This window comes from Rhinolophus sinicus, chromosome 15 (assembly GCF_057876585.1).
Source record: "Rhinolophus sinicus isolate RSI-liver-muscle chromosome 15, RSI-T2T, whole genome shotgun sequence".
Lineage (NCBI taxonomy): Eukaryota > Metazoa > Chordata > Mammalia > Chiroptera > Rhinolophidae > Rhinolophus > Rhinolophus sinicus.
The window spans coordinates 47,606,339-47,634,274 of record NC_142515.1 but is presented as its reverse complement, the minus strand read 5'-3'; the positions used below and the strand labels follow the sequence as shown (position 1 = coordinate 47,634,274).

Sequence of the window (27,936 nt, the reverse complement as noted above, 5' to 3'; positions counted from 1 at the left end):
ACCAAAGAACAGGAGAGGCTATTCCAAACCGGGAGCAGGCAGCCTTGGGCCAGCTGCAGGTCCTTCTCGGTCTCAGAGTCCCAAACTGTTCCAAATCTTTGCCCCAGGGTGGACGCCTTGAATTCTGCACCAACAAGGGGCTGACAAACCCATGTTCAGGGCTTCTGCACCCCCTCCCCACCCAAAGAGCACAAAGAAAAGACAAAAAACAAAAACTCAAGTCTTTATTGTTTGATTCATAAACTGGTTTGGAGGGGCAAGAGTGGAGAGCATGGGGAAACACCCAGCTTTGATTAGTCAGAAATTCCTGTTAACTCTGTACAAAAAGAATGTTACAAAATCACGTAAAAAAAACCCCCCAAAAAAACCCCAGAGTCAGCAAAACAGCAGCCCTTGGGGAGGGCTCAAGGCACCTGGAGGCTGGGAAATGGGCCCCCCTCACACCTGGGGCATGGCGGAGGGACTGGGGCCCCAGGGGATGCACCCCTCCCTTCCTTCACCATGAGGCACACATGCTCTCATCTCTCCCCGCTTACAAATCACGATAAAACTGCCCGCAGCGGGGCATGAACACCAGAAGCCAAGGCACTGCCAGAAACGAAGCGCCCTGAGCTGAGTGCTGAGTTGGCCGTCCCTGGTGGCAGCCCAGGCCTGGGGAAGGGCCGCCCTTGTTCCCCACGCCCAGCAGTGTGGGCACACACCGCCCCAGAGCTGGGGAGGGCCTCAGGCTCTGTCCTCCAGGGAGGCAGTGGCCATGGGAGGCCTGAGCCAGCCACCAGAGCAAACACAGCCTGGACTTTGGTCAGCGCTGAGTGTGGGGAGCGGAGCCACGGTCGTGTCCAACCCACATGACGTGGTGCGATCCTGGCACGGTCCTGCTGGAGCTGCCGCCCCAGGCTGGCCCTAACTGGGGTAGCACATGCAGCATCCCGTGCCTGCTGCTTCCACGCTGGCCTTGGCTCCAGACATCAGGGGCCCGTCGGGGACAGAGAACTCCGAGATGATATCCTCCACCCGGGTGATATACAGGAACGTCAGCAGCACCCCCAGGAACTGAGAAGGGGCAGGGTGGGTGAGCCTGCTGGGGATACGGGCAGCCCTCTCTGGCCGTCCCCAGTTTCCAGAGATTCAGCCAGACAGTCAGGAGTGCTCATGGCACCGGTGACCTGGAAAATCCCGAGCACAGGCTTCTCCCCAGCACCCTCACTGCCCAAGCAGCCCTAGCCTGGGCCCTCCTCAGCCCTCCCAGGAAATCCCTGAGACCCTCCCTGTGCCCCATCAGCAGAGGTGCCTCCATTCTGGGATTCCTGTCTCCACCCCAGCTATGCCACTCACCATCTGTGGGGTCTTGGGCAAGTCACTTAACCTTGCCGAGCCTCTCAGTTCCCTCTTCTGTGAAATGGGCATGATAATAGCACCTCCCTCACAGAACGGAAGGAGGCAGTGCTTGTGAAGCACTCAGAAGAGCTTTCCAAGCAATGATACGGCCACTCACCCTCTCCTTCCAGCCCTGCCAGGGTGAGCCCAGGTTGCTGGCACAAGAGCCTTCTCCACCCGCCCCTTTGGACCTCCTGTGCACCCCCTGTAATCACCAGCCACACTACTGGAACCACAGCCCACCCACCACCCCTCCCTGAGAGGAGGGGGCCAGCCCACCTGGGGGAGCAGGATGCCCAGCAGGAGGCCCGCCATGATGGTATAGTTGTCCATGAACCAGATGAGCACGGCGTTGGTGCAGCCCCGCACGTAAATCACGTTCTGGACGCTGAGGCGCTGCACACGAGGAGGCGGCTGAGCACCTGCCTGGCAGGGCCCCCGTCCCCGCTCTGCCACACATTCGCGCTCCCTTAACCTCTCTGGACCTCAGTTTCTCACAGGCAACGTGAGAAGGTGATTCTAGGCCACTGGGTCTCAATGGGCAGTACTGTTCCCTAGAGAGGACTGGGAACGCTGTAGTGACACTTCTAGTTGTCACAGTGATTGGGGTTGGGGACTGAGAGACTTCAGAGCTAAGGGTAATCCTACTTCACCGACAGTTTCTCTGCCTGCCTGCCTCTCAGACGTCGTCCAGGCATTTGTGTGGGTGAAAACCTATCCATAGTTGTCTAAAAACCTAACTCCAGGCACATATAAAAAACCAGAGTGTGTTCTGTGTGGTTTTACTACACACTGAATTTTGCAGAAAAACTACCATGTAAATTAAGAAATCATTCTACTTTATTTTGTTCAGAACTTTATCAAGAATTGGTTACCATTTTTAACAAACCATGTCAACTGCAAAAATCACGCCCATGGTATATAAGTTGTCAACATAACACCCCTCCAGGTAGCAGCTGCCAGCACCTGACTGAATGCAGTGTCTTCGGCTGTATCTATCTAGTGTCCTGGGCATTTACGTGTTGAAATACGTTATATGGTTATAAATTGTTTTGTTTCTCTTTTCATCTCAGTTAGATCATTATGTTATTTGTTTTGAAATTGTGTATGTAGGTAGGTTATATTATCTGTGAATTTCATTTTGGGATAATAAGTAGGGGATTACCAAGTGTTTACTACAAAACTGGCCATGGCGTCTGCTGGCTTGAGAACCGCTGTGGGTCTATGGCCCTCCAACTTAAATGTGTCAGATTCACCCGCTGGGCCTCACCCCAAGAACGTGCATTTCGGACAAGTTCCTGAAGGGGTACTGCTACTGCTGGGCTGGGACTCACTACTCAGAGGCATCTCAAGTCATCCTAATTTTTAGCGCTTCTCAGCACCACCACAGTTTCTCTCCTAGTTCAGGGGAGTTGCCCAGGAAGCTGACCCAGGGAGGAGCCCCCAGAGGGCTCTCTGTCCTCCAGGGACTCCTGGGTCCCAGGCTCAGGCAGCCAGTGTGAGCAGAGGCAGGTTGGTGCTGGGCATGCTGGGCACAGGGGCATATTCCTCACAGACAAGCCCACAGCAGGTGCCCAGCAAACCCTGGCAGGCAACCGCTCCCAGCCTGGGGGGTCTTGGCTCCTTGAGCCCTTCTGAGTCTAGTAGGCGTGGGAAATCCTGGCAGTCCTGGCTCCTGTTCATAGACAGGAATGTTGGGAAATCTCAGCAGCCAGGAGTCCCACCCCTAGGACCCTCCCCCCCACAATCACCCTGGGGATGGGACAGGAAAAGCAACCTTTCTGGAAGAAAGAGATTTCAAAGACATTACCTCCTTGTCAATAGTTCTGTAGCCACACATGGTGTTGACAACGTCTGCCTAAAACAGAAAGGTGTATTAGCTAACATATGGTGCTTATTGTCAAAGATACTATTAATTCTCTCCATTTTATGAATGAAAGAACTGAGGCACAGAACTTTCCAGTAAGGATGGGGCTGAGATTCCCACCCAGGCTGTCTGGCTTGAGTCTGCCTCCCCCCACCCAAGACATGCCCAGGGAGGAAAGGTGGGAATGCTAGTTCCGTGGCCCTTGGGAGGGGACCACACTCCTCCACCAGCCGCAGCCTCGGAACCCAGAGAAAAGTGTGCCACCCAGGCTCCCCCTCTGCGGCCTCCCCAGAGGCACGGCTCTGCTCACGCGATGATGCACTGTCTCAGAGGTGGGGCTAGGCTCTTCCTGCACCACCGGCTCTTCTGAAGGAAAACCTCAGACCACAGCCAGGACCCTGGCCAACAGTGGTTTACCTGAGGGCAAGGCCAGGACCTCTATCCACACTCCCTGCCCTGGCAGACCCCACCAGTGGAAATGCCACCCAAATTCCTTCCTGGGAAGAGAGTTGCTCTCAGCAATGCCCAGCTGCTGATAAATCTAGGTACAGGGAAAACCTGTGGTTGGTCCTGGCCCCCAACAAACCCCTTCCAGCAAGCATAAGTCACAGGACTGCAGAAGTACTTCCCACTAGGCTTGTGATCCTGTGTAACCTTCTCCTCCAATGAGGTGAGAGAAAGCTGGATGCCCCGGGCCCATCCTTCCATGTCTCAGGGAAAGCTGCTGTGGGGTGAGGGTGCCGCGGTGCCAGCAGTGATGCAGAAGGGCAGCCGAGTGGCAGTGTGGCTTCTGGCATTACGTTATCTGACCCAGATCCTGCTCTGTCACTTATAAGCTCTGTGCCCAGCCTTAGGCGTGCTGCTGAGGGACTGGCACATGGCGGTACTCAGTGAGTATCTGTTGAGTGAATGAATGCATGCATGCCTGCATAGGTTCCTTAGACGCTTCCATAAGCAATGGTGATCAGTGAACCCACCTCACAGGGCCGTTTTGAACATAGAGTGAGATAGACACATAAAGTGCGTATCCCAGGGCTGAGCACACAGAAGAGCACAGGAACGCTGGCTGAAGGGACTTTGTTCACAATCCCGGCTTCTGGAAAGGCAAGGAAGGGCGTCTACTCTCCTTCCAAAAGAGCTGGACCTCAGACGTCATCCAGATCAGTCTAAATAGCAGGGCCTGGTGTGTGGGCAAAATAACCTCCCTCAGTCTCAACTGCGCCCAGGTGCCCTGACACCCAGCATCACCCAGCATCTTCTAGCGTCAGTCAGCGTTTCTGGTCCCTCCAAGACATGAACATGGACCCCATGGAGAGGGTCAGGCTGGGAGAAGGCATGATGGGAGCGGGTGCTGTCTGCCTCGTTTGTTCACTCACTCGGTCATCGACTGAACAAATATTAATGAAACATCTATTATGTGCCAATCACTATTCTAGATATTTGAAATATAGAGGAACAAAACAAAGTCCTAGCCTTCATGGACTTTATATTCTAGAAAGGGAGACAGGCAATGAAGATGATAAATAAGTAAACGATATTGTATGTAAGGAGGTGACAAGAGTAACTTCACTCTTCACTGTGGTTCCAGCCCTGGAAGTGGGACCTGGCTCCCACCCTCAGAAAACACACATGCAATTGGCAGGGGCCTCCCTTACACATAGAACCCAGATCCCTTCCCTAGGTCACAGGGGGACTTGCCTTCTCCTTCTGGGAGAGCTACCCTCCAAGGGTGGGGAAGTGGTTTAAGATGCATCCATGGTCGTTCCAAAGGTAAAGCCTGCCTGGGTCAGACCACAGAATCGATATTCTATAGAGGCTTCGCTGAGGGTTCACAGGCCCCAAGACCAGCTGTGCAGCGGCCTCTTCCATCTGGCACAGGGCCACAAGGCAGGACATCAGAAAAACTCTTGAGCAGCCAAAAGATCAATACAGCAAAATTCACAAGGGTTACTCATGTGTGTTTCCTTTCACCCTGACCCAGGACTGATGAGCTGGGTTATCTGGGATCTGAGCAGCTAAAGGGAAGGGGGAGAGGGGACTTCAGGGATAGGCCCCCAAGGGGTAGCCAATAACAAGTGGATATCGACTAGAATTATACACAAGATCTCAACAGGCCCAGCAGTCTACAGCCATTTAATGTAGAAGCAAACCGCCCTTTACACCAACAGGTCTTAGGGACACCCTTAGTACACCCAAATTTTACAAGCTGCGGTGCAGCTCTGCTGCTCCAAATCCTCTATAGAGAACCAAGAGAGCTGATGGTAAAGTTCCTGTCTTAAGGCTAGCAGGCTTGAGACCCAGAAAGAGCTAATGTTTCAGTTCAAGTCTGAAGGCAGTAGGTCGGGTAGGAAAAATTCTCCTTTACTAAGGGGAGGGACAAATCCCACCCAAATCCTCTATAGAAAGCCTGATATAAGATATTTATTTTAAAGCCAAGAGCAAGAGGGAAAAAATAACTTCCCCTGAAGAACTGGCATGTTTTCTTCTGTTGAACAGTAACAGACTCCCTTTTTCCTTTGGCTGCCAGGAAGCTCTAAGCCACCAAACACGAGGCTCATTTCCAGTGAGCCCTTTAGGCCTACATATCATTAGTTTATATTTTTCTCCATCATCTGATGCTCCTATTTTAAAATATATTTTCCGGGTGACCAGTTGGCATAGTGGTTGGAGCGCGGTGCTCATAACACCAAGGTGGCCAGTTTGATTCCCACACGGGCCAGTGAGCTGTGCCCTCCACAACTAGACTGAAAAGAATGACTTGACATGGAGCTGATGGGTCCTGGAAAAACACACTGTTCCCCAATAAAAATTAAAAAAAATAAATATATGTGTGTGTGTGTGTGTATATATATATATATATATATATATATATATATATATATATTGTTTGTTTGTTTGTTTGTTTGTTTGTTTTTCCATGATCCTAATTTTATTGTTAATTTTAGTTTTTTATTCTATGTGTTTCCTGTATGCTCATTCAAATCCTTGGGTAGATGAGATAGTGTAAAATAAATAGGTTCATGTACAAATGGAACAGATTCTACTGAGGAAGGAAATACCTGTTTTACCTTTAGAGAAAATGATCCAGGTGTGGGAGACACAGGGCGAACAAAACAGCTTTGTCTTACAGAACCAGAGATGACCCAGCCAGGTGACAGTTGAATCCCCACCTCAGTGTTCCCATCCAGATGCCGGCTTTACATCCCATTTCTCTACTGGTGGCATCCATGTTTATCCTCCCAACCTGGACCTCTCCCCCATACACCAGACCCCCATATCTGACTGAAACATCACGGTCTCTCAAACTCTGTGTGTCCACGCTGAGCTGCTGACACCCCCCACCTGTGTCCCTGCAGTCCCCCCTCTCAAGCAAGGGTAGCCCCGCCTTTCTTGCGGCGCAGGGCAAACTCTGGGAATCCTCCTCAATTTACACTTTCACCTACTACCTCCCACACCTGATGTGTCAGCCAATCCTGCTGGCTCACGTGCCAAACGCAGCCAGAATCGGACCACGTTTTGCCCCACCATGACTACCCCCTGGCTCTAAGCCTCTGTCTTCTCCTGCCTGAGGTGGTGAGGAGCTGCCCAGAACCCCTGCAGCTGCTGCCGCAGGAGCCCTTAGGGGTCAACCCCCTGAGTGATTGTCATGTGTACTTAATTTTATGTGTCAACTTGACCACGCTTTGGGCTCCCCAGATATTTAGCCAAACGTTATCGTCGGGGTTTCTGTGAGGGTGGTTTTCAGTATTGACGGATAAATCAGCAGTCTGAGTAAAGCAGACTGCACGCCCTAAGATGCGGGGGCCTCATCCAGTCAGTGAAAGGCCTGAATAGAACAAAAAGCTTGCCTTCCCCTGAGTAATGGAGAACTCTTCCTGTCAGACCGTCTTCAGATCTGGACTGAAACATCAGCTCTGCCTGGGTCTCCAGCCTGCTGACTCACCCTGCAGTTCTTCAGACTTGGCTGCCTGCATAATTCTGTGAGCCGATTCCTTATAATAAATCTTTTCACACACACACACACACACACACACACACACACACACACACATGCATGCATCCTACTGGTTCTGTTTCTATGCTGAACAGAGCCAGCTGGTCCCTTCCTGGGGGACACTGGACTCACGCAATGCCTGTCAGTGTGAGGTATGACGGCTTGGCCTCCTCGCCCCATTATGGGACAACTCTGACAGATCCTCCCATAGGTTCAGCTGAGCCTGCATCATAGCTCAGCTTCTCCCTCTGCCCACCCCTGCTTCCATCCCCTCCCTTACCTCCCACTAAACCTCCTGCTCACTGATCCGCATCTCAGAGCCCGCTCCCCAGCCTGACCTGTGACACCTACACTACTGCACTAGCCCCTAACCGACTTCCTGGGGCCACCTCTGCTCCCACAGCAGCCAAGGTGATCCTAGTAAAACCTAAGTCATATCTGCCACTGCCACCGAAGCCCTGTAACTCCCTGTCACTCAAGGGAACAGCAAAGTCTGGATTATGACCTTCGGGGCACCCATGACTTCTCTGACTTTATCTGCTGCTATTCTACCCTCCACTCCAGTCACGCTGCTCCAGCCACACTGTTCTCTGTGCTGCTTCTCAAACACATCAGGGCAATTCCCACTTCAGGGACTTTGCACTTGCTATTCTTTCTGCCAGGAATGCCCCTCCCCCAGATACATGCATGGCTTACTCCCTCATTTCCTTCAGGGTTTTACTAAGAACCCACCTTCTCAATATCTAAAATTGCAATCCTCCATGCTCCTGCTTTATTTTTATCCTTAGCATTTATCACCTTCTAACATACTCTCTCTTTCACTTATTTATTTTCTCAGTTTTCCCTCACTAAAACATAAGCTCCATGCAGGCAGAGAGTTCTCTTGTGTGTTTGCTGTACCCCCAGAATCTAGAAACATGTCTGGCACATGGTAGGTCTTCAATAAATATTTGTTGAATGAATGAATACAAGCCAGGCTTCCGCATCTCAGCTTGGGCATTCAGGTACCACTGCCTTGGGTGACAAGGTTCAGGATTGTCCCTCACAGGCCTCTCTGAAAGCCCTGGGCTCTTCCCCAGCACTCCCCCTGCCCAGAGAGCTACCTAAAATGGCAGCTGAAATTTCCAAACAAATCTCTCCTCCTGGCCCAGCCTTTTTAGGGCTAGTACACTTGGCACTGGCCTCTGACTCATGGGCAAGACTCCCCTCTCCCCACCCCCAGCAGCTACTCAGTTTACAGAATCCTGCCGTGGGCACAGAATGGTGGAGACGTCAGAAGAGAAATTTTCCATGACTATTCAGAGTATGAGTAATTGCAAAGCTCTCTGCCTCATTCCAGTCCAGAAACTAGGCAGGTTTGGGATGCATTAGTCAAACACAGAGGATGGACGGAGCTTCTTATTCGTAAGTAGTGACTGCACAGGACAGCCTCCCAAGTGGCGAAGTGGGTGACAGAGCTGACAGGGCCCTGCTAGGGAGAGGGGGAGGCTGGCATTTGTATCATCAGACCCCTTCCACATGCCTTGTTACTGATGACCACCAGGCCCTCAGCTCCAGTGTGTACTGGCAAGGCCCCGAGCGTAGGCCCTGCTCTGACCCCCCAGCGAAACCTGCAGAGCCAGCTGCCCTGCTAAGCCCCCGGCCTGGAACCCTCTCCTGCTCCTCGCCTGTTCTGTCCGGTAGTTCAGAGCACAGCTCTGATGATGGCTGCCTGCATTTCCTCCCAGCCCTATCATCCTGGAGCAAGGCATCTAACCTTTTGATGCCTCAGTTTCTTCATCTGTACAGTGGGTAAAATAATAATACCTACCTCACAGGCTTGTTGAAAGGACTAAATGAGTTACCACACCTAAGGAACCTAGAACAGGCCTGCTCATGGTGAGTGCTCAATAGGTGTTAACTACTACTCCTAATAAAGAGAAGGCTCCCTACCCCCACCCCCAAGTTTACCCCTTCCGGTAGCCCTTGAGGCCCAGGAAGCCTTGGCAACGACCATCACCTGCTACCTACTCCACCCACCCACCCCACCCGTGTCCTGAAAGACGAGAAAGGCTCATGACCAGCTGGGGTGGCCCCAGGAGCAGTGGGTACCGTGTTTCTGATGCAGCAGGTGTAGGGCACCCCGCAAGCCAGAGGTCCGGGGGCGTTGCAGTCGTGATACTGGTTTTTGCTCCAGTCTTTGTAGTCTTCTCCGCCACAGCACTTAAACTGAGAGAGGAAGCAAGCAGGAAAGGGAGCTTCTGTCACTGCCGAGGCCCCGGGACAGCGGGAGGGGGCCCTGGCAGGAGATATGCTCATGTAATGTATGACGTGGCTCACCCTGGTGGGGGGAGCCACAGGGAGCACACGAGGCCACACAGGTCTGGTCGGAGCTCTCCACAAGAAGCATGAAGTAGTGAGCAACCCGCCCCTGGAAAGGCATACAAGCCTAGGCTGGGAAGCCTCTTGGTGGACCATTGGGGTGGTGACTAAACACTGTAAGGCAAAGTCCCTCCTGGACAAGTGGATTCCACCTTCACGTCCCCAGTGCAGGTGTTGGACCAGAGAAGCTGGTCTTTAAGGTCCCGGAGACGAGGCTTCTATGGAAGCCCCACAACCCAGTGGCCCCTGCACCACACTGACCTGCTCCTCCCCGGCCACAGTGCTGCCCTCAGCAAAGGGGCACACACCCCCTCCTTTCCTGCCCTGGGCTCAGGACTGAGCAATGGTAAGGCTGGAGTCATTTTCCCCTTAGCGTAGCAGCTCCCTGCAGCTCCCCTTGTAGTGGTGCCAACGCCTGGGGACAGTAGTAGTCTAGTAGGGTGCGGTGTGTGCCAGGTACTGTTCTGGGTACTAGAGAGAGAGGGTGAGCAGAGCAACACGGGCCCTGCCCACATGGGGCACGTTCCAGTGGCGGGAAACAGGTGTAAGCACGACATGAAAAAGTTGGTGAGGTAGTGCTGTGTGCCAGGAATACAGAGACACAGGGGAAGGGAGGGGGGAGGGGCAGCTTTAGGAGAGGAGGTCAGGAAAGGCTGCTGAGGAGACGGCATTGAATCTGAAACACAAACAACAGGAAGGGCAACATGTGCACAGGTGCCGTGCAGAAACGAGCAGGTTGTACTTCAGCAGCAGGTGTGGAGGCCAGCGTGTCTAGAGCAGAATGAGGAGAGTAGAGGGGGTGAGTTAAGGGGGTGCAGGGGAGTGATACGGTTGGGAGTCCTGGTAGAAACACAAATCAGACACCCTTCCACTGTCCCTACAGCGCCCTTTAGGCTATTAGGTTTGAGGACCTGGGAGTGGTTCTCTGTGGTACAGTGCAAAGGTCATTTGCCTAGCAATCAGACAGACCCGAGTTTAAATCTTCACACTACCACCCCTAGCTGTGTGGCTTTGGGCAAGTCGATCAGCCTCTCTGAGCCTCAGATCCTCATCTGGAAAGCAGGAAGGAGAATGCCAGCTTTGCACAGCTGAGCTGAGGATGACAGAGAGACCGTGCATCATGCACCCAGCACAGGGCCTGGCACCAAGCTTGAATCACCACAACCCCATCCCACCCTGGGAGAAATGACATCTCCAAGCCAGCTGAGGGCTGGTTCCAGTAAAAACATGGTGCTCCACCCAACAGCCAGAGCTGGCAGGCACCTCCCTGGCAGAGAAGAGCCTCCCAGAGGCTGCACCTGTTGTGACTAAAGCAAAGGCCTGAGCCAAGGGAGTGGCCACTGTGGGTGGCCCTGGGTGGCCCTGGGTACGGTGAGATATTGGTCCCCACTGAGGGTTAGCATGGGGGATGAGGCCAGCTGACGTCCCCCAAGGTCATGTCCCCGGAAGGGCTGCCAGGGCTAAGTGGGGCCGCAGCCCTCAAGCTCTGCTTGCCCTCACCTAGAAGGACACGAGGACGATCATCACCGTAGCTGACACTTACTGCTGGGGTCGTACCGCACATCTGGCACTGCTCCAAGCATTCCGAATTAGGTCAAGGCAACCTCACCATGACGCCAAGGAGGCACCATTGACATCCCCCCAACACAGATGAGGAACGTGAGGCTCAGGACTAAATGAGATTGATGTGTAGAAGCCACCGAGGGCAGTGGCTGGCCCTGCAACTGCTACCATTGCATTAACAGACGAGGGTCGCCCTTGGGGAAGAAGGTCGGCACCCCACAGTGCCATCATCACATGGGTCATGGAAGACAAGGAGCGGTCGTGTTCTGTTCCCCCCCCCCCCCCATGCAGGGAAATGGAATCGGGGAGAACACTGTCCTCAGCAGGGCTGCCCGTGACGGGCAGGGAGTGAGCTCTCCACCACTGAAGGGACTTGGCAGAAGGGGCGTCGTGAACTGGGAGGCTTAGAGGTCACTCCCATCTCAAGGGAGGAGGATCCTTGCCCATTGGCAGGGCACCCTGGGGCCCTGTTAGGTGACCTTGTTCTTTTGTTTGAGGAGGGGAGGGTCCATGTAACTGGAGAGGGACAAAGGGCAAGGACATTCTGGGCCAGGTGTGTGGGCAGAGGGCTGCTTGAGAAGGTCAGGCACCTCCTTGGCGGACGTGCATGGCCCACCCTTGCCTCCCCACTTGGCCAGCCACCTGCTCTGGGAATGGAGGAGCCATGTGAGCCCTCACCCTCACCCTCTTGAGCAGAGCTCCGAGTGGCGGACAAAGGGTATGGGAAGCATGTCTCCGAGCCCAGAGCCCGACTCACCTTCTTCTGGACAAAGTCCATGATGTTCTTGAAATCCAGATCATCGTAGTAGTTCTCGATGCCTCGGCGGATGTTATCATTCAGAAAGTCGATGGTCTGATTCGACAGAGAAATTACAATAGAAGAGGACCACGACTTTCCCCCCGCCCACCCAGAGTCCACCCCGAGATTTGCCAGAAGTCCCGATTGGGACAGAGTGCCCAGTGCCCAGGTAGCCCCCACCCCTGCCTGCACGGAGCACCCCCTCCTTTCCCAGCCTGAATATCCACGACCTCCCTGCCCCAATGTCCATCTAATGCCTGAAGCCCTCTGCCATGTCCAAGCAGGAGTGATTCACCCCCATTTCCTTTACAGATCAGAGAACTCAGGCCCCAAGATGGTGAGGCCCTGTCTTGTGGGGGAGCGGCGAAGCCTCAAAGCAGCCATGCCAGGATGGCACTAAGCTGTCCTGTTCCCGGCCTGGTGTTCCTTCTGCCACCCAAAGACAGGCCCTTGCCCTCTAGGCCTCTTCTCCCCTCTTCCCTTGGAAACTGAGGCCAGAGAGGGGGCCTGACTGTCCCCAGGTCACAGAGCAGACTGCTTAGGGGCCCAGCCAGGACTGGCAATCAGATGTTCTGACTTCCTGCATGGGCCAGACGAACAGGCCCCCAACCCAGCTCGGGCTGGGACAACCCCCACCGCGGAGAGTTCTGGCATGCTGCCCTCTCCCAGTCACGCTGGGCCTTCTGGATCAACAGCCTGGCTGTTGTGCTGAGCTCCAGGAGCACAAAAGCCTCCACAACGGGAAGGACGGGGGCGAGAATGTGGGCAGCCCAGCTCCACGCTCACGGTGACAATCGGGGCTTTCAGAGCAGGAGGCCGCGTATCATCAGAGATTGTGCTGGCACAAAGCGGGCATTCTCGGCTCTGGAGCCAGACAATCCCTGGGGGAGGCGCCCGCGGCTACACTGGGACAACCCGGCCCTGGGTTCCAGGCCCAGTCCTGCCACTGCAGGCCCTGGTACAGCTACTTCTCCATTCTGGGCCTCAGTTTCCCACTTGTGAATTGACCCTGAAGGCCTATCTTTAAGACACCTTCCAGGGATCAAAGACTGGGCGGAGTGGGGTTGTCAAACCTCATGGTCAAGAACAGCCCACATACCAACCAGGCCTCAGGCACTTCATTTAAGATCCAAGCCTCCATTTCCTTACCTGCAAAGTGGGGAGGGCAACTCGCTGCCTCATAGGGCTTTGAGATTTAAATAAAGCTACAAAGATGCCTAGCAGGATGACAGAGTAGGTCTTGTCTTAGTAGTGCAGATCTTTTTCTCTTTTTCTGGGAGACACAAACCCTATGGTATCACTTCATACCCATCATGTCATGAGCTGAAAATGGCTAATCCCAGGGGAAGCCAAAGCCCCACGTCTTGCCCAAAAGACATACTGCAGTGGGGGCAGCATCCGGAGCAAGAGCCGGCCCCTGGGCTGGGACCCCTCACAAACACCCTGCAGCCCGAGAGGCTATATGACTTGTCCAAGGTCACCCTGCTGGTCACTGGCAGAGAGATACTAGAATCCAGGTGTCAAGCTCTCAGCCTGATATACTTTAAGAAGCCGAGATAAGAAGCCAAGGTTGTTTGAGGCCATCTCCCAATCCATCTCCAGGACCAGAAAGACAGGTACAAAGGACACACTGGCCAAGTCCTTCCGGACACACTGCTCAAGGCCAAGGTAATGAGGGGACTGGCTCTGGCCAGAAGGAAAACCTCTGCTCATGATAAACAGCCGCTCTGGAGCAGAGCTGGGAGCTGAGGAAGGCGGCACGGCCACCTCAGGAGGCCTGGGCCAGGCCCTCTCCCACGCGAAAGCCTCAGTACTCACCTGCCCTTAGCCCTGCCCAGGTCTGGCGCTGGATTCCGGGCCAGGGGCTGGTAGAATAGCTGTTCGCTGGCCATGCAGCCTGGGCAGAGCAGGGACTGCCTGAGCTCAGGCCCACCTTTCCCAGAGGCCCCCAGGTCACGAAACCTTTCCAACCTCGGGTGCCTGCTCCTCTGGGTGATGAAGGCACAGGCCATCCAGCTGGGACATGGTTGGGGTGTCTAAGAAACAGGACACTGGAGTGGGGCCAGTCTGCCACCCAAGGTAGGGCAGGGAATGAGCTCATGGCATTGGATGGCTTGCTGCAGGGGGCCCTTGGCTGAGCTGTGGTGCAGGCAGGTGATGCCAGGTGCAGGGACATGTCTAAGGCCGTGTGCCGGCTGGTTTCCTTCCACTCTCGGGGCACTGCAGACACAGTTCTGAGCTACCAAGGCCCTTTGCACATACATCAGCCCACTGACGCCCCCCCCCCAGCCCTCCGCTGGGTCATGTGCTATTTGGAGATGGTGGGATGGGAAGGATGAGGGCAGGAGGCCCCGGGCAGGGTCAGCAGAGGGCACGCCGAGTGGTCCAGTGAGGAAAGTCTCCCTCCCTCTTTGGCGAGCAGCCCTGACCTCTCTCCCCAAACCATCTCAGTCTCAGTACTTTCCAAAGCCACTAACTCCAAGAGGCCTCTGTGAACATCAGACCGTCCATCTGTAAGCTGAGCTGGGCCCCTGTGGGGACGGGAGGCCTCGCTGGAGGCCTCTTGAAATGGGCAGGAAGAACAGATGATCCCAGGCTCCGTGCGTGGCAGCTGCCCCCGTTCCCATCAGGGACCTCTTTGGGTCATGCTGGCTCTTATGTGTGTGCACGGCCTCTGGCATTGTGTGTGTGTGTGTGTGCACTGCCCTGGCATTGTGTCTATGTGTGTGTGTGTGTGTGTGTACTGCCTCTGGCATTGTGTGTGCATGTGTGTGTGCACTGCCTCTGACATTGTGTGTGTGTGTGTGGGGGGTGCACTGCCTCTGACATTGTGTGTGTGTGTGCACGGCCTCTGGCACTGTCTGTGTGTGCACTGCCTCTGGCATTGTGTGTGTGTGTGTGTGTGTGTGTGTGTGCACTGCCCCTTGCATTGTGTGTATGTGTGCACGGCCTCTGGCATTGTGTGTGTGTGTGTGTGTGTGTGTGTGTGCACACTGCCCCTGGCATTGTGTGTGTGTGTGCACTGCCTCTGACATTGTGTGTGTGTGTGTGTGCACTGCCTCTGGCATTATGTGTGTGTGTGTGTGTGTGTGTGCGCGCACTGCCTCTGACATTGTGTGTGTGTGTGTGTGTGTGCACTGCCCCTGGCATTGTGTGTGTGTGTGCACTGCCCTGGCATTGTGTGTGTGTGTGTGTGTGTGTGTGTGTGTGCACGGCCTCTGGCACTGTGTGTGTGTCTGTGTGTGTGCACTGCCCCTGGCATTGTGTGTGTGCGTGTGTGTGCACACTGCCCCTGGCATTGTGTGTGTGTGTGCACTGCCTCTGACATTGTGTGTGTGTGTGTGCACTGCCTCTGGCATTATGTGTGTGTGTGTGTGTGCGCACTGCCTCTGACATTGTGTGTGTGTGTGTGTGCACTGCCCCTGGCATTGTGTGTGTGTGTGCACTGCCCTGGCATTGTGTGTGTGTGTGTGTGTGTGTGCACGGCCTCTGGCACTGTGTGTGTGTCTGTGTGTGCACTGCCTCTGGCATTGTGTGTGTGTGTGCGCACTGCCCCTGGCATTCTGTGTGTGTGTGTGTGTGTGTGTGTGTGCACTGCCTCTGGCATTGTGTGTGTGTGTGTGTGTGTGTGTGTGTGCACTGCCCCTGGCACTGTGTGTGTGTGTGTGTGTGTGTGTGTGTGTGCACTGCCTCTGGCATTGTGTGTGTGTGTGTGTGTGTGCACTGCCTCTGGCATTGTGTGTGTGTGTGTGTGTGTGTGTGCACTGCCCCTGGCACTGTGTATGTGTGTGCACTGCCTCTTGCATTGTGCGTGTGTGTGTACTAGAGAGTCGTGTAGGACAGTTGAGTGGTCCCTAAGCTGTGCTGCAGGGGGTGGGGTGTGCGTGTGTCTGTGAGAGAAACTCCGTAGGCAGGCAGGTTGTGTGGCTCATGAATGACTGTGACATGCTCTGCTGTGTTCTTACATCTGAAGGACCGGGAGCCACTCAGGGCATGAGCCTTGTGGAGCGCGGCTGGGAAGAGAGAATTCTGGCTTCCTCCGCTGCTCCCAGGGCCACCCCCGCCCTGCTCTAAACCAGGTCATGCCAGCCAGGGGCAGCTCCAACAAGGACTAGAAAACCACCTTTCACAAATGCCTGGCAAGGCCTCAGAGGCCACGTGGCCCGAGCTAAATTAAGCAAAGAGTAAGCAAACATCAAAGGCCACAGGATTTTCAAAGCATGTTGTTTAAGCCACCAGATTCAAGCTACAAAGAACAGTCCTATCTAGTTCTTTCTTTTAAATCTAGTTTTAAAGATACGGGAAGCCTCCATATCACCCCTCTCAGCAGAGGCATTTAGAGAGCTTATAAATGAATGCGGGAGTCAAAGGGGGGTGGGCATGTAGCAGCAGCTTCCACAGGAAGGGAGCCCGGAGGAGCAGGAAGAGGAGGGAGGGGGGGAAGGGGCAGCAGCTGGAACCTCCCATTAGGCCTCTAGGATGGAGATGTCCTGGTTTCCTGCAGGTGCCAGCTTCCATTGCTTCCATATCAGCTGCTGAGGCCCAAGGCTGGGGAGGCCCGCTACTGGCAACCCAGATGGAACCAATGCCAGCCTGGTTCTCATAACATGAAGCCAGCATCTTATAACACTGAGATAGCAGCTCTGGGCTTCCCTCAGTCCCCCTAGAAGGTGGGGACTCATTCTCTTGTCCCCAGACACCAGCCTCTGCTCCATCCCTGAGATGAGCCCAATCTGATAACAAAGGGCCAAAGAGAACCCAGGGAGCCGGAAAAAAAAGAGGAGACAAAGCTGCCAGTTTCTCTGGAATAGTTGCCAGACCCTTCCTCATACCTGGCTGAGTTCACAGGTCCCTACGATAGGGAAAGTTATGCTTCAGCTTCCCAGGTATCTGTGGCTCCAGCTCTCAATCCCAATTGGTTGTCCACAGCGGGGCACACCAGCTGTGGTAGTCTGGCTAGATCAGTGCAGGACTTTCTCTCCTTTACTCTGGGAGATATACCTGTTCAGGTGCTTGCCCAAGCGGGCCTTGGTGCTGTCTCCTTTCTCCCGACCCCTGACCTCAAGGTCATGCCCAGAGAAAGCTAGGACGAGTGCCATGATAAAATAAAAAGGCTGGTTGCTGCCCACTGTTGCCCTGGCCTGGTGTTGGGTGTGACCACAGCACCTTCTGATCAAGGCTAGGAAAGAGGCCACTCCGCCACCACCCTGGTGGTAGAGGGAAGGTAGAGAGAAGTAGGCCTGGCATGGGGGCACAGATACACCAATTACAGCCCAGCGACCTCTGGGTGTCCCTGCTCAGCTCTGCCTGACTGGGACTCTATGGGTAGGAGCTGCCCTCCTCCAACTCTCCTGACACCCTCAAGAGAGGGCCCAGAACAAGCTGGGGTAAACGGGAGGTCAAGAAGGGGAAGACCCAGACAAATCATGGAGGTCATTCACGTTCTCCTCTTACTGCCTGGGGTCAGGACGCTGTACTTCTGCTCCTCATGCTCAGGTCCTCGGGGCAACCTGCTCTGTGCCCAGCCCCTCCATGCACGGCCACTAGACCCTCAACAAGCAGAGAAGCCACTGTAGTCTGACCGTCAGGTCACTGCTGACAGGAAAAACCTTATCCAGGGTCAGGGGTTGAGGGGGAGTTTCTTCCTTACACCCAGGAGTCTGTTTATCTTTTGCAGCCTGGCTGTGGCCATGACCTATGCACCTTCCTGAGAACCCAGTGTGAAGTCATTAGCCTGATCATTTGGCTTCATTCCTCACCACAAATGGATTCTTAGAGTTAACAGGTAGCCTACGGGGCTGGACTTGTTACCATGTGGCTCAAGGTAATCTGTCTTCTCTTGGTGAGGAAAAAATGAAACTGGGAACTCACCTCCTCCCAGAAGCCGACCTTGATTGCTCCTCACCTTTTTCTCTCCCTTACACTGCCCCTTCCTGCCACCATCAATGGCCAGGCTGCTCCTTCCCTATCCTCATTGGCCAGTCTCCTGTTTTATAAAATTGGATTGCATCAGAGTTGGAAAGGACGCTATTTTTCTTTATATCGTATTTTCCCCTTGATTATAAAAAAAAGAAAATTTTGAAGCTAGGGAAAAATATAAAGGAGAAAATAAAAATCATCCTAGTCCTATCCCTTAGAGGAAATGAGAGTTAATATGCTAATATTTCTATTTCCTTCTAGAGTTTTCCAGGCTTATTTTTTTTCTTGTGGAAATCTTACTGAACTTATAGTTTTATATCTCATTTTTAAATATTGTGAATTATGTGTCCCAGGCATATAATAGCATGGCCTACTGGGAGCCCCCAAACAGCTGAGATCCCTGACCACTGGTGAAGGTCCTTCCGAGGCTACAGGCCAAGACCCTCCCCTGACAGGGCCCAATGAGGGAACACCCTATCCAAGTAGAAGGGACACACTTCACCCCGTGGTGCCTTCAGGGGTGGAGGGTAACTGGAAACTCTCACCCCTGACACCAGCCCTGAAGCATCCTTAGCGTGAGGACTAAAGGGTCTCTGGAGGTTTTAACTTGGCTCAGCTCCTTGTCTGGAAAAAAGGAGTGGGGTCACAGCCCCTGTTGATCTACAGGGCACTGGAAAATGACAAATCAGCCCACCTTTGTGAAAACACACTGGAAACCAGACTGCTGTTCACTTAGGGGATTGTTTATTAAAGCCACTGATTCTGCTTAGGGGATTGTTTATTAAAACCACTGATTCTGCTGACCATGACCTCGACCTGGGCACCAGCCAGGAAAGCACTAACCAACCCATAATCTCTGAAAAGCCATGGGCCAGCCAGAAGCCCTGCTGGCTGCACAGAAAAGCATCTCCCTAGACAAATAGAATAAACGTCTCTCTCCCCTCAGGGCTGCTGAAAAATTAACCATTACCCTGGATCTGCCAGCTCAGAGCAGATGGTCTGAAAAGTGGAAAAAAGGATAAAGAAGAAGCAGGTACCAAGACAACCAATGGGGCAAAGTAGAAATCAAAAGGGAAATCAAAAAATATCTTGAGACAAGTGAAAATGGAAACACAACATACCAGAACTTATGCAGCAAAAGCAGTTCTAAGAGGGAAGTTTATAGTAATAAACATCTACATTAAGGAAAAAAATCTCAAATAATCAATCTAGCTTTACACCTCAAAGAACTGGAAAAAGAAGAACAAAATAAGCCCAAAGTAAGTAAAAGGAAGGAAATAACAAAGATCAGGGCAGAAACAAATGAAATAGAGACTAGAAAGACAACAGAAAAGGTCAACAAAACCAAGAGCTGAGTTTTTGAAAAAGATAAACAAAATTGACAAACGCGTAGCTAGACTAAGAAAAAACAGGGAAGATTAAAATAAAATCAGAAATGAAAAAGGAGATATTACAACTGATATCACAAAAATGCAAAGGTTCATAAGAGACTATTACGAAATATATGGTGATAGAAGGAGAACTGACTGAGTGCTGAACACACAGTGTGATTTATAGACGATGTAATACAGAATTGTACACCTGACAATTGTTTATTAATAATTGTCACCCAAATAAACTTTAATTTAAAAAAAAAGAGAGTCTATTATGAACAATTATATACCAACAAACTGGTTAACCTAGAAGAAATGGATAAATTTGTAGAAACAAACAATTTACCAAGATTGAATCATGAAGAAATAGAAAAGCTGAACAGACCAATAAAAAGGAGCTTGAATCAGTAATCAAAACTCTCCCAATAAAGAAAAGTCCAGGGCCAGACGTCTTCACTGGTGAATTCTATCAAACATTTAAATTAATACTAATTCTTCTAAAATTCTTCCAAGAAATTGAAGAGGAGGGAATGCTTCCAAACTCACTTTATGAGGCCAGCATTACTCTAATACCAAAGCCAAAGAAGGACGTGACAAGAAAAGAAAACGACAGGCTAATATCCTTGATGAACCTAGATGCAAAAATCCTCAACAAAATATTAGCACATTGAATCCAACAGCACATTAAAAGAATGATACACCACGATCAAGTGGGCTTTATCCCTGGGATGGAAGGATGGTTCAACATATGCAATCAATACATGTGATACATAAACAAAATGAAGAATCAAAATATGATCACTCAATAGATGTAGAAAAAGCATTTGACAAAATTCAACATCCTCTCCTGATAAAAACACCTAACAAATTAGGTATGGAAAGAGGATACCTCGACATAATAAAGGCCATACATGACCAGCCCACAGCTAACATCATACTCAATGGTGAAAAGCTAAAAGCTCCTCCTCTATGTTAAATAGAAAAGTCTCGCACCATTTCTATTTAACATAGTACTAGAAATCCTAGCCAGAGCAAGAAAATTAGGCAAGAAAAATAAATAAAAGGCATTCAAATCAGAAAGAAAGAAGCAAAATTGTCTATTTGCAGATGATATGATTTTATATATATAGAAAATCCTAAAGACTCCAGCAAAAAACTGTTAGAATAAACAAATTCAGTAAAGTTGCAAGATATAAAACTTGCAAAAACCAGTTGCATTTCTATACACTAGCAATGAACTATCCAAAAAAGAAATTAATAAAAAAATCCCATTTACAATAGCATTAAAAAGAATAAAATACTTAAGAATAAATTTAACCAAGGAAGTGAAAGGTCTGTACACTTAAAACTATAAAACATTGATGAAAAAAATTAAAGATGACACAAATAAATGAAATGGTGTCCCTCGTTCATGGATTGAAAGAATTAATACTGTTAAAATATCCATACTACCCAAAGCAATCTAGAGATTCAATGCAATCCCTATCAAAATTCCAATGGCATTTTTCAAGAACTAGAAAACAAAAAATCTTAAAATTTGTATGGAACCATAGCAGAACCAAAACAGCTAAAGTAATCTTGAGGAAGAAGAGCAAAGCTGGAGGCCTCACACTTCCTGACTTCAAACTATATTACAAAGCTATAGTTATCAAAATAGTATGGTATTGGCATAAAAATAAACACAGATCAATGAAACAGGACAAAGAGCCTAGAGATAAACCCAAGCATATATGGTCAACCAATTTTCAACAAAGTCTCCAAGAATACACAATAGGGAAAGGATAGTCTCATCAATAAATGGTTCTGGGAAAACTGGATATCCACATATAAAAGAATAAAATTAGATCCTTATCTTGCACCATACACAAAAAATCAACTCAAAATAGATAAAAGACTTAAACCTAAGACCTGAAAACATAGGGGGAAAAACTCCTCGACATTGATCTTCGCAATGATTTTTTGGGTCTGACACCAAATGCACAGGCAACAAAAGCAAAAATAAACAAGTGGGACTACATCAAACTAGGAAGTTTCTACACAGCAAGGGAACAATTAAAGCACTGAGAAGGCAACCTGTGGAATAGGAGAAAATATTTGTAAACCATATATCCAATAAGAGGTTAATATTCAAACTATATAAGAAACCCTTGCAACTCAGTAGCAAAATAATAATAACAGTAATTATCTGAGGACCTGAATAGATATTTTTCCCAAGAAGACATGCAGAAGGCCAACAGGTATATGAAGAAATGCTCAACATCACTAATCATCAGGAAAATGCAAATCAAAACCATAATGAACTATCACCTCACACCTGTTAGAATGGCTATTATCAAAAAGACAAGAGATAGCAACATTGGTGAGGAAAAAAGGGAACCTTGGTACACTGTTGGTGGGAATGTAAATTGGTACAACCATTATGGAAAACAGTATAAAGGTTCCTTAAAAAAATTAAAACTAGAACTACCATATGATCCAGTAATCCCACTTCTGGGTATCTATCCAAAGGATGCTTGAAGATGGAAAGAAATTTGATTTCTCCCGGGACAGAAACAAGCCCTTCAAGTTTATGCTAGGCAAGCAGGAGGTGATCTGAGGCTGGGAAGAAGGGGTCGCCCAGATAAGTGTAGGTCAGGAGCCAAACTGACCATCTCCCCAACTATGCGTATGTTGCCACGGGGCACTCAGGTATCATCCCACCAAATGCCACTCTCATCTTTGACGTGGAGCTTCTAAAGCTGGAATGACAGGAACGGCCTCTTCCCTGAACCCTTTTCTTGTATGTGCTATGGACGAATCTGTGCTCCCAGACGCACACACACGAATCCGTACGTAGATTTTCCTGATGATCCCCCCACACTCTTTGTATAAATATCTACCCTGACTGAATGTGTTCTGTCACCCAGCTTTGACTTCCCCTTTCTCCATGCATGTGTGTTGACCTCCACTATATGCCATAAACCTCAAGGAACTCATTTTGGTTTTGTTTCAGGGTGAAAATTTAGTTTCACCCAGTCTTCTGGATCCAGGTTTCCAACTAGGTATTAGTCAAGTATTAATAGCACAAGTACTGGGTTAACTTTAGACCAGGAATTGGTGCAGGGGGATGCAAGAATATTTTACTTTGGGTGAAATTTCGATTATTATATATTAAACATTCTTGCTGCAGTGCTGCAAAGCCATAGCAGATTTAAGGTGCTTGTTGAGGGCCGAATTATTCTCCAGTTGAGAGATGAGAGACGTCCTGGGGTTGAATTAAGAGCCCTACCCAAAACTGAAGTGGGATGGGGGACAGCCCTTGTCTCCACTGCCCCATCCCACTCTCCCCTAAACCCTCTGCCTTTTAAAAGCAAATCATTTTCACTGCAGTGCTGGATAGTACAGGTATCTGTCCTCAGGCCAGCAGGACCTCGGAAGCCTCCTTTGTGGCCTGGCTTTTTTCCCCAACCCCCATCCTGTGGTTTTTCTAAAGGATATTCAGGATTTGATAATCTCATAGCTATCCAGGCTCCGCTTTCTGAATTTTAAGAACTTTAATGAAAAGTTTAAATTGAAGCTGCTGTTTGTTAACGCCCAACGAAAGCCCAGGCCTCACGACAAAGCCTTGAGCGCTGTCTTAAGAAAATGATGTGGTCATCACAGCTTCAGTGTCGCCTGGTTTTTTACGCTCAGCTCCCCCTGCTTATCTCAAAGTTTCCTGGCTTTTCCTTCGCCCCTCTCACTGCTTTGCTGTCCTGTGTGGTGATTGGGTAAGAGAAATTATTACTGCCTACCCCCACCCAACACACACACACTACATATGAGTTTCAAGTTTTAGTATTGCAATAAAAGTGCTTTAGGCTGGCTTTTTCAAAAGAAAAACAAAAGATATGGAAACATTCTAAGTATCCATCGACAGATGAACAAAGAAAATGTGAATAAACATATACATATATTTATTTATATTGTAGTTTGTATATATAGCCATTGCATATATATGCACAATAGAATACTATTTTATAGTATACTATAATATGAATATAATATAATAATTATACATATATTAGTGTATATATTTTATATATACAATGGACTATTATTCAGCCATTAAAACAAAGAAGAAAATCCTGCCATTTGTGACAACATGGGTAGTCCTGGAGGGTATTATGCTGAGTGAAATAAGCCAGAGGGAGAAAGATAAATATTGTATGGTATAATTTCTATGTGGAATCTTAAAAAAAAAAAAAAAGAAAGTCAAACCCATTGAACCAGAGAGTAGAAAAATGGCTGCCAGGGTCTGGGTGTGTGGGAAATAGGGAGATTGTCAGAGTACAAACTTCCAGTCATAAGATGAACAAGTCCTGAGGATCTTTATACAGCGTGGTGGCTACAGTTCATAACACTGAATTGTATACTTGAAATTTGCTAAGAGAATCGATCTTAAGCATTCTCACATTTAAAAAAAGGTATGTGAGGTGATGGATGTGGTCATCATTTCACAATGTGTACATCTATCAAAGCATCACACTTTACAACTTAAATATACTTCAATGTTATTTGTCTATTATATTTCAATAAAGCGAGGGGAAAAGACTGAGCTGTCTCTGTCTTACTGTGTGCTCACGGGTGGCCTTCTTAACCTCTCTAATCTTGAGGATGCCATCAATGTGATGGGAATCTTCCCTCCTCTCTTCTCAGGCTCATCAAACAGGGAGAAAACCCCTGGATTCCAGGGCTATAAACAGGCCTGTGGTTAAGGCCCACCCACAGGTTGTTCCCTGCTCCCACCTGGGCCGGGATACCAGCTGCACCCATGACGGGTTTGGCAGGAGTCAGACACCGGATCATTTGAGGGCTCTGTACAAGCCGGTGTCTGGCGTCGTGACTGCAACCTTGGGCTCAGCTTCTGACAGGAGAGAATTTGGCCGTAGCCCTGATGCACCTGTCTGACCGGGAGGCTTGGGAGCACCAGGAACCACGCTATCGGGGTGGGGAGGGTGCAGGCAGGGGAATGACAGAGAGAACTGAGCTGCTGCGAACAAGCCCTGCTCCTCAAGCCCCAGCTCCAACACTGAAGCTGGGAGGAAAGCAAAGGCACAGGATTATGGGAGAAACGATGAAGCTCTGGGTTGGCGGTCAGCCCTGCTCAGCCACTAGCTTCTTGTGGGAACATGGGCAAGTCCCTTCTCTAGTCTTCAGGGCAGAGGAATTAATACCGTGTTTCCCCGAAAATAAGACCTAGCCAGACAATCAGCTCTAATGCATCTTTTGGATAAAAAATTAATATAAGACCCTGTCTTGTTTTACTGTAATATAAGACTGGATCTTTATAATATAATACAATATAGTATAGTATAATATAATATAACACCAGGTCTTATATTAATTTTTGCTCCAAAAGATGCATTAGAGCTGATTGTCTGGCTAGGTCTAATTTTGGGGGAAACACGGTGTGTAATGAGGGTCCACTAGGGGCCAGAACCAGTGCAAGGTCTTCACATGCATTCTTCCATCAAGTCCTCACCCCAAACTCCAGGAGGTAAGGAACTGTGATCCTCTAAGGAGCCTGAGAGTCAGAGAAGTTAAGTACTTGCCCAAGGTCACACAGCTAATATGAGGCACACAGGGCCTGCAGTGGGAGGAGTGGGAGACCAGGGGCGCTGAGAACCTTTCCAGATCAAAGGAGCCCTGATTCTGCAAACCCTCCCAGGGCCAAGACACCAGGCATTGCCCTCTCAGTCTTTCTCTTGCCCTCGCCCCTATATCCAGTACAACAAAGTCCTCTTGGCACTGCCTCCAGAACATACACCAAATTCTGCCATTTCCACCCAGTCCTGCTGCCTCTACCTCATTCCAAGCCATCATCCCCTTCCTTCCTGGACAACCACAGCCTCCCAGGTGGTCTCCCAGCGTTCCCCCTTACTCTCCATTCTCCACTCAGCAGCAAGTAAAATAGAAATCAGATAACATCACTTTCCCATAAAACTCTGCAAAACTTACTCTGCCTTTAGAAAAGAATCCGAGCTCCAAAACCAGGAACTGAGAACCCACGTGACCTGTGCTGATGGCCCTCCTCCTCCACCTCCCAAACTCCCCATCACCCACCCCTTCAGCCAAGCAGCCTCCGCTGGTTCACACACCTGTGGTTCCCTCTGCCTGGACCTCTGCTCCCTCTGCGTCTCAGCTGGTATTCTCCTTTTCCTTATTTCATTACTGTCCTCCCCACCTCCACTCCAGCCTCTCTCCCATCATGTTTCTTGTTCTCTGGTTTCCTTTTTCAGTGCCTGTCTCTCCAGCAGAATGGAATTGCCTAGCCTGCTCTCTGTGCTCTCCCAGTTTACAGCCCAGGGCCCACACACAGTGGGTGCTCAGTGTACTTGTGGCTGATAAATGCACCCCAGGCCCACCTGGTTCCGGAAGATCAAGGCCACCACGCCACCAATGAGCTCGATTATGAGACAAATTCCAAGGATGTACATAAACTGAAAAACAAAATTCAGATATTCACCTAAAGGGGCAGAGTAAGCATGGTCTGCTCCAAGGTCAAGTGCAATCAGGAAAATCATCTCTGCTGGAGCTCTTACTACTCCTGGGCCTCTCACCCCTTCCTCCTGTGAGGACACAGGATGTGGACAGACATTCCACGGGAAAGCCCGTCTCTGGAGCCAGTGGTCAGGAAGAATGATTCAATTGTCTAAATCAGATTATTATCAAGGTTTGTCCCAGGGCTCCTCAGCGGAGTCTAGGCGGAGAAACACCCCCCCCTCTCCAAACCCCCACAAGGAGAGCTGGGCCTTGCTCCCGCTGACACAGGGGGACAGAGGTGGCTTGATGGGCAGGGTGGGCAGCATTTCCAGCTGTGTGGGCAGAGCCCCTCAGAAGTGGTTTCCCAGACCCCCAAGTGGGTGAGGGGATATCTTAGAGGATCACAACCTACTGCTGCCCTTTAGCACAGAACAGGAATTGTCCAAACTGATGCCAGCCACTTCCGGCCTCAGGCAACACCAAGGCCCTGCTTACAGGGGCTTTTAGGGGCTTCCCATGTTAGGGAGACAACGAGGTCAAACACACATGTGGCTACAGAGCAAATGGATCTGCCTACCCAGTACTCTCCGCTTTGGAGAGCCATTCCTAACCCCCGAGTAAGGGAGGCCAGTGGGGCTGACCCCACCCCCGACCTCAGGGCTGGCACTTGGCCCAAGCAGGCCCTTCAGAGTCCTGGGACTTTGACTAGAGTTACTAGGAAAGATTCGCAGGGACCAAGAGCTACAAGGACTCTGTTAGCCTAAGGCTGCTGGCGGCCACAGCAAAGAGAGACTGAGGACATCACTGGTCGTCCAGCTGGTTGGTGGCAGGAGACAGAGCCCAAGGGCACGGTTCCAACCCTGGACCCCACATGGGTTTGCTGCTTACATGAGCTAAGGACTCGCCATCAACAAGTTGTTTTGGGTTTGACCTGCTCTCCTTTGAGTGTGGTTTCTCCCACTTCCAATGAGTCTGGGCCAACACAGGGTTTAAGTAAGTAAGAAGAATATTCAAATGCCCCTTTATAGCAGAAGTGGAGGTGGCCTGGGCACTCTTGGGCCAGTGTGGACAGAAAGGCTGATCCAGGAAACCCTCTAGAAGAGCTGGTTTGAGACAAGGACTGAAAAACCTGGGCTGCCCAAGGGCCGTGGGGTGGTCTCCTCAGCTCTCTTGGGAACGCCCAGGACCCAGCCAGCAGCTGAAGGGAGCATGGGGCTGACTCACCACTTGCAGAAGGCACAGGTTGTCCCGGAGGGAAGCCAGCACGCCGACGAAGGAGACAATGAACATGATGACCCCCAGGAGGATAAGGATGATGGCTGGGGCCAGAAAGGCACTTTCCAGAGTTTTGTATTTCTGCCGCTCCACTTCTGCATAGATCCCCACCGACAGGACCAGGGCTCCGATCAGCTGCAGCAAGAAAGCAGCGAGTGAGAGAGGAGAAGGACTGGCAGGCACTTGAGTTTCCTATGGGGCTGTGGTACCTCCCATTGCGGGCGCTCACCCCAGAGGACTGTACATGAGGGAACCTGTTAGGGGATGAACTGTAGTCCCTAAAATTCACATGCTCAAGTCCTCACCCCTAGTACTTCAGAATGTGACTACATTTGGAGATAGAGCCTTTAAAGAGGTCACTAAGTGACAGTGAAGTCTTATGGGTGGGCCGTAATCCAATACGACTGCTGTCCTTATAAGAAGAGGAGGTCAGGACACAGGCACACGCAAAGGGAAGACCATGTGAAGACACAGGGAGAAGATGGCCATCTAGAAACCAAAGAGGGAGAGGCCTCAGAACAAACCAACTCTGCCAATATCTTCATCTTCGGCTTCCAGCCTCCACAACTGTGACAATAAACTTCTGTTGTTTAAGCCACCCAGTCTGTGACACTTTGTTATGGCAGCCCTAGCAAACGGATACAGACCCTATTTGGAAATGCTGTTTTAGAGAAAAATACTGGTGAGCCAGGGGACATGTAACTGGCGAGAGGGTCAGAGCACCCGAGCCTTTGCACAGGCTGTTCCCGCTGCCTGCGATGCTATTCCCCCTGACAACCTCACTGCTCACTCCCTCACCTTCCTGCCTTTCCTTCATTGTCACTTGCACAGTGTGGCCTTTCAGGACCATCTTACTTAAAAGTAGAAAGTCCCTCCCCCGGAACACTCCTGATCCCATTTCTCC

The 27,936-nt window shown here is 50.5% G+C and overlaps 1 protein-coding gene and 1 pseudogene across 2 annotated transcripts in view; one reads left to right on the top strand and one right to left on the bottom strand.

Annotated features, from left to right (window-relative positions):
* Positions 1–211: 211 nt before the first annotated feature.
* Positions 212–27,936, bottom strand: part of TSPAN15 (tetraspanin 15) — an 84,124-nt gene continuing 56,399 nt past the window's right edge. For both annotated transcript variants that reach the window (XM_019731724.3, XM_019731722.3), the window contains exons 2-8: positions 26,982–27,167; positions 25,640–25,714; positions 11,920–12,015; positions 9,330–9,446; positions 3,188–3,235; positions 1,657–1,773; positions 212–1,053 (exon numbers count right to left, since the gene is read on the bottom strand). In XM_019731724.3, coding sequence (XP_019587283.2) covers positions 904–1,053; positions 1,657–1,773; positions 3,188–3,235; positions 9,330–9,446; positions 11,920–12,015; positions 25,640–25,714; positions 26,982–27,167 — 789 coding nt within the window. In that variant the 3' untranslated portion in view covers positions 212–903. The remainder of the gene's footprint in view (positions 1,054–1,656; positions 1,774–3,187; positions 3,236–9,329; positions 9,447–11,919; positions 12,016–25,639; positions 25,715–26,981; positions 27,168–27,936) is intronic.
* Positions 20,146–22,967, top strand: LOC148755185 (peptidyl-prolyl cis-trans isomerase FKBP1A-like; annotated as a pseudogene).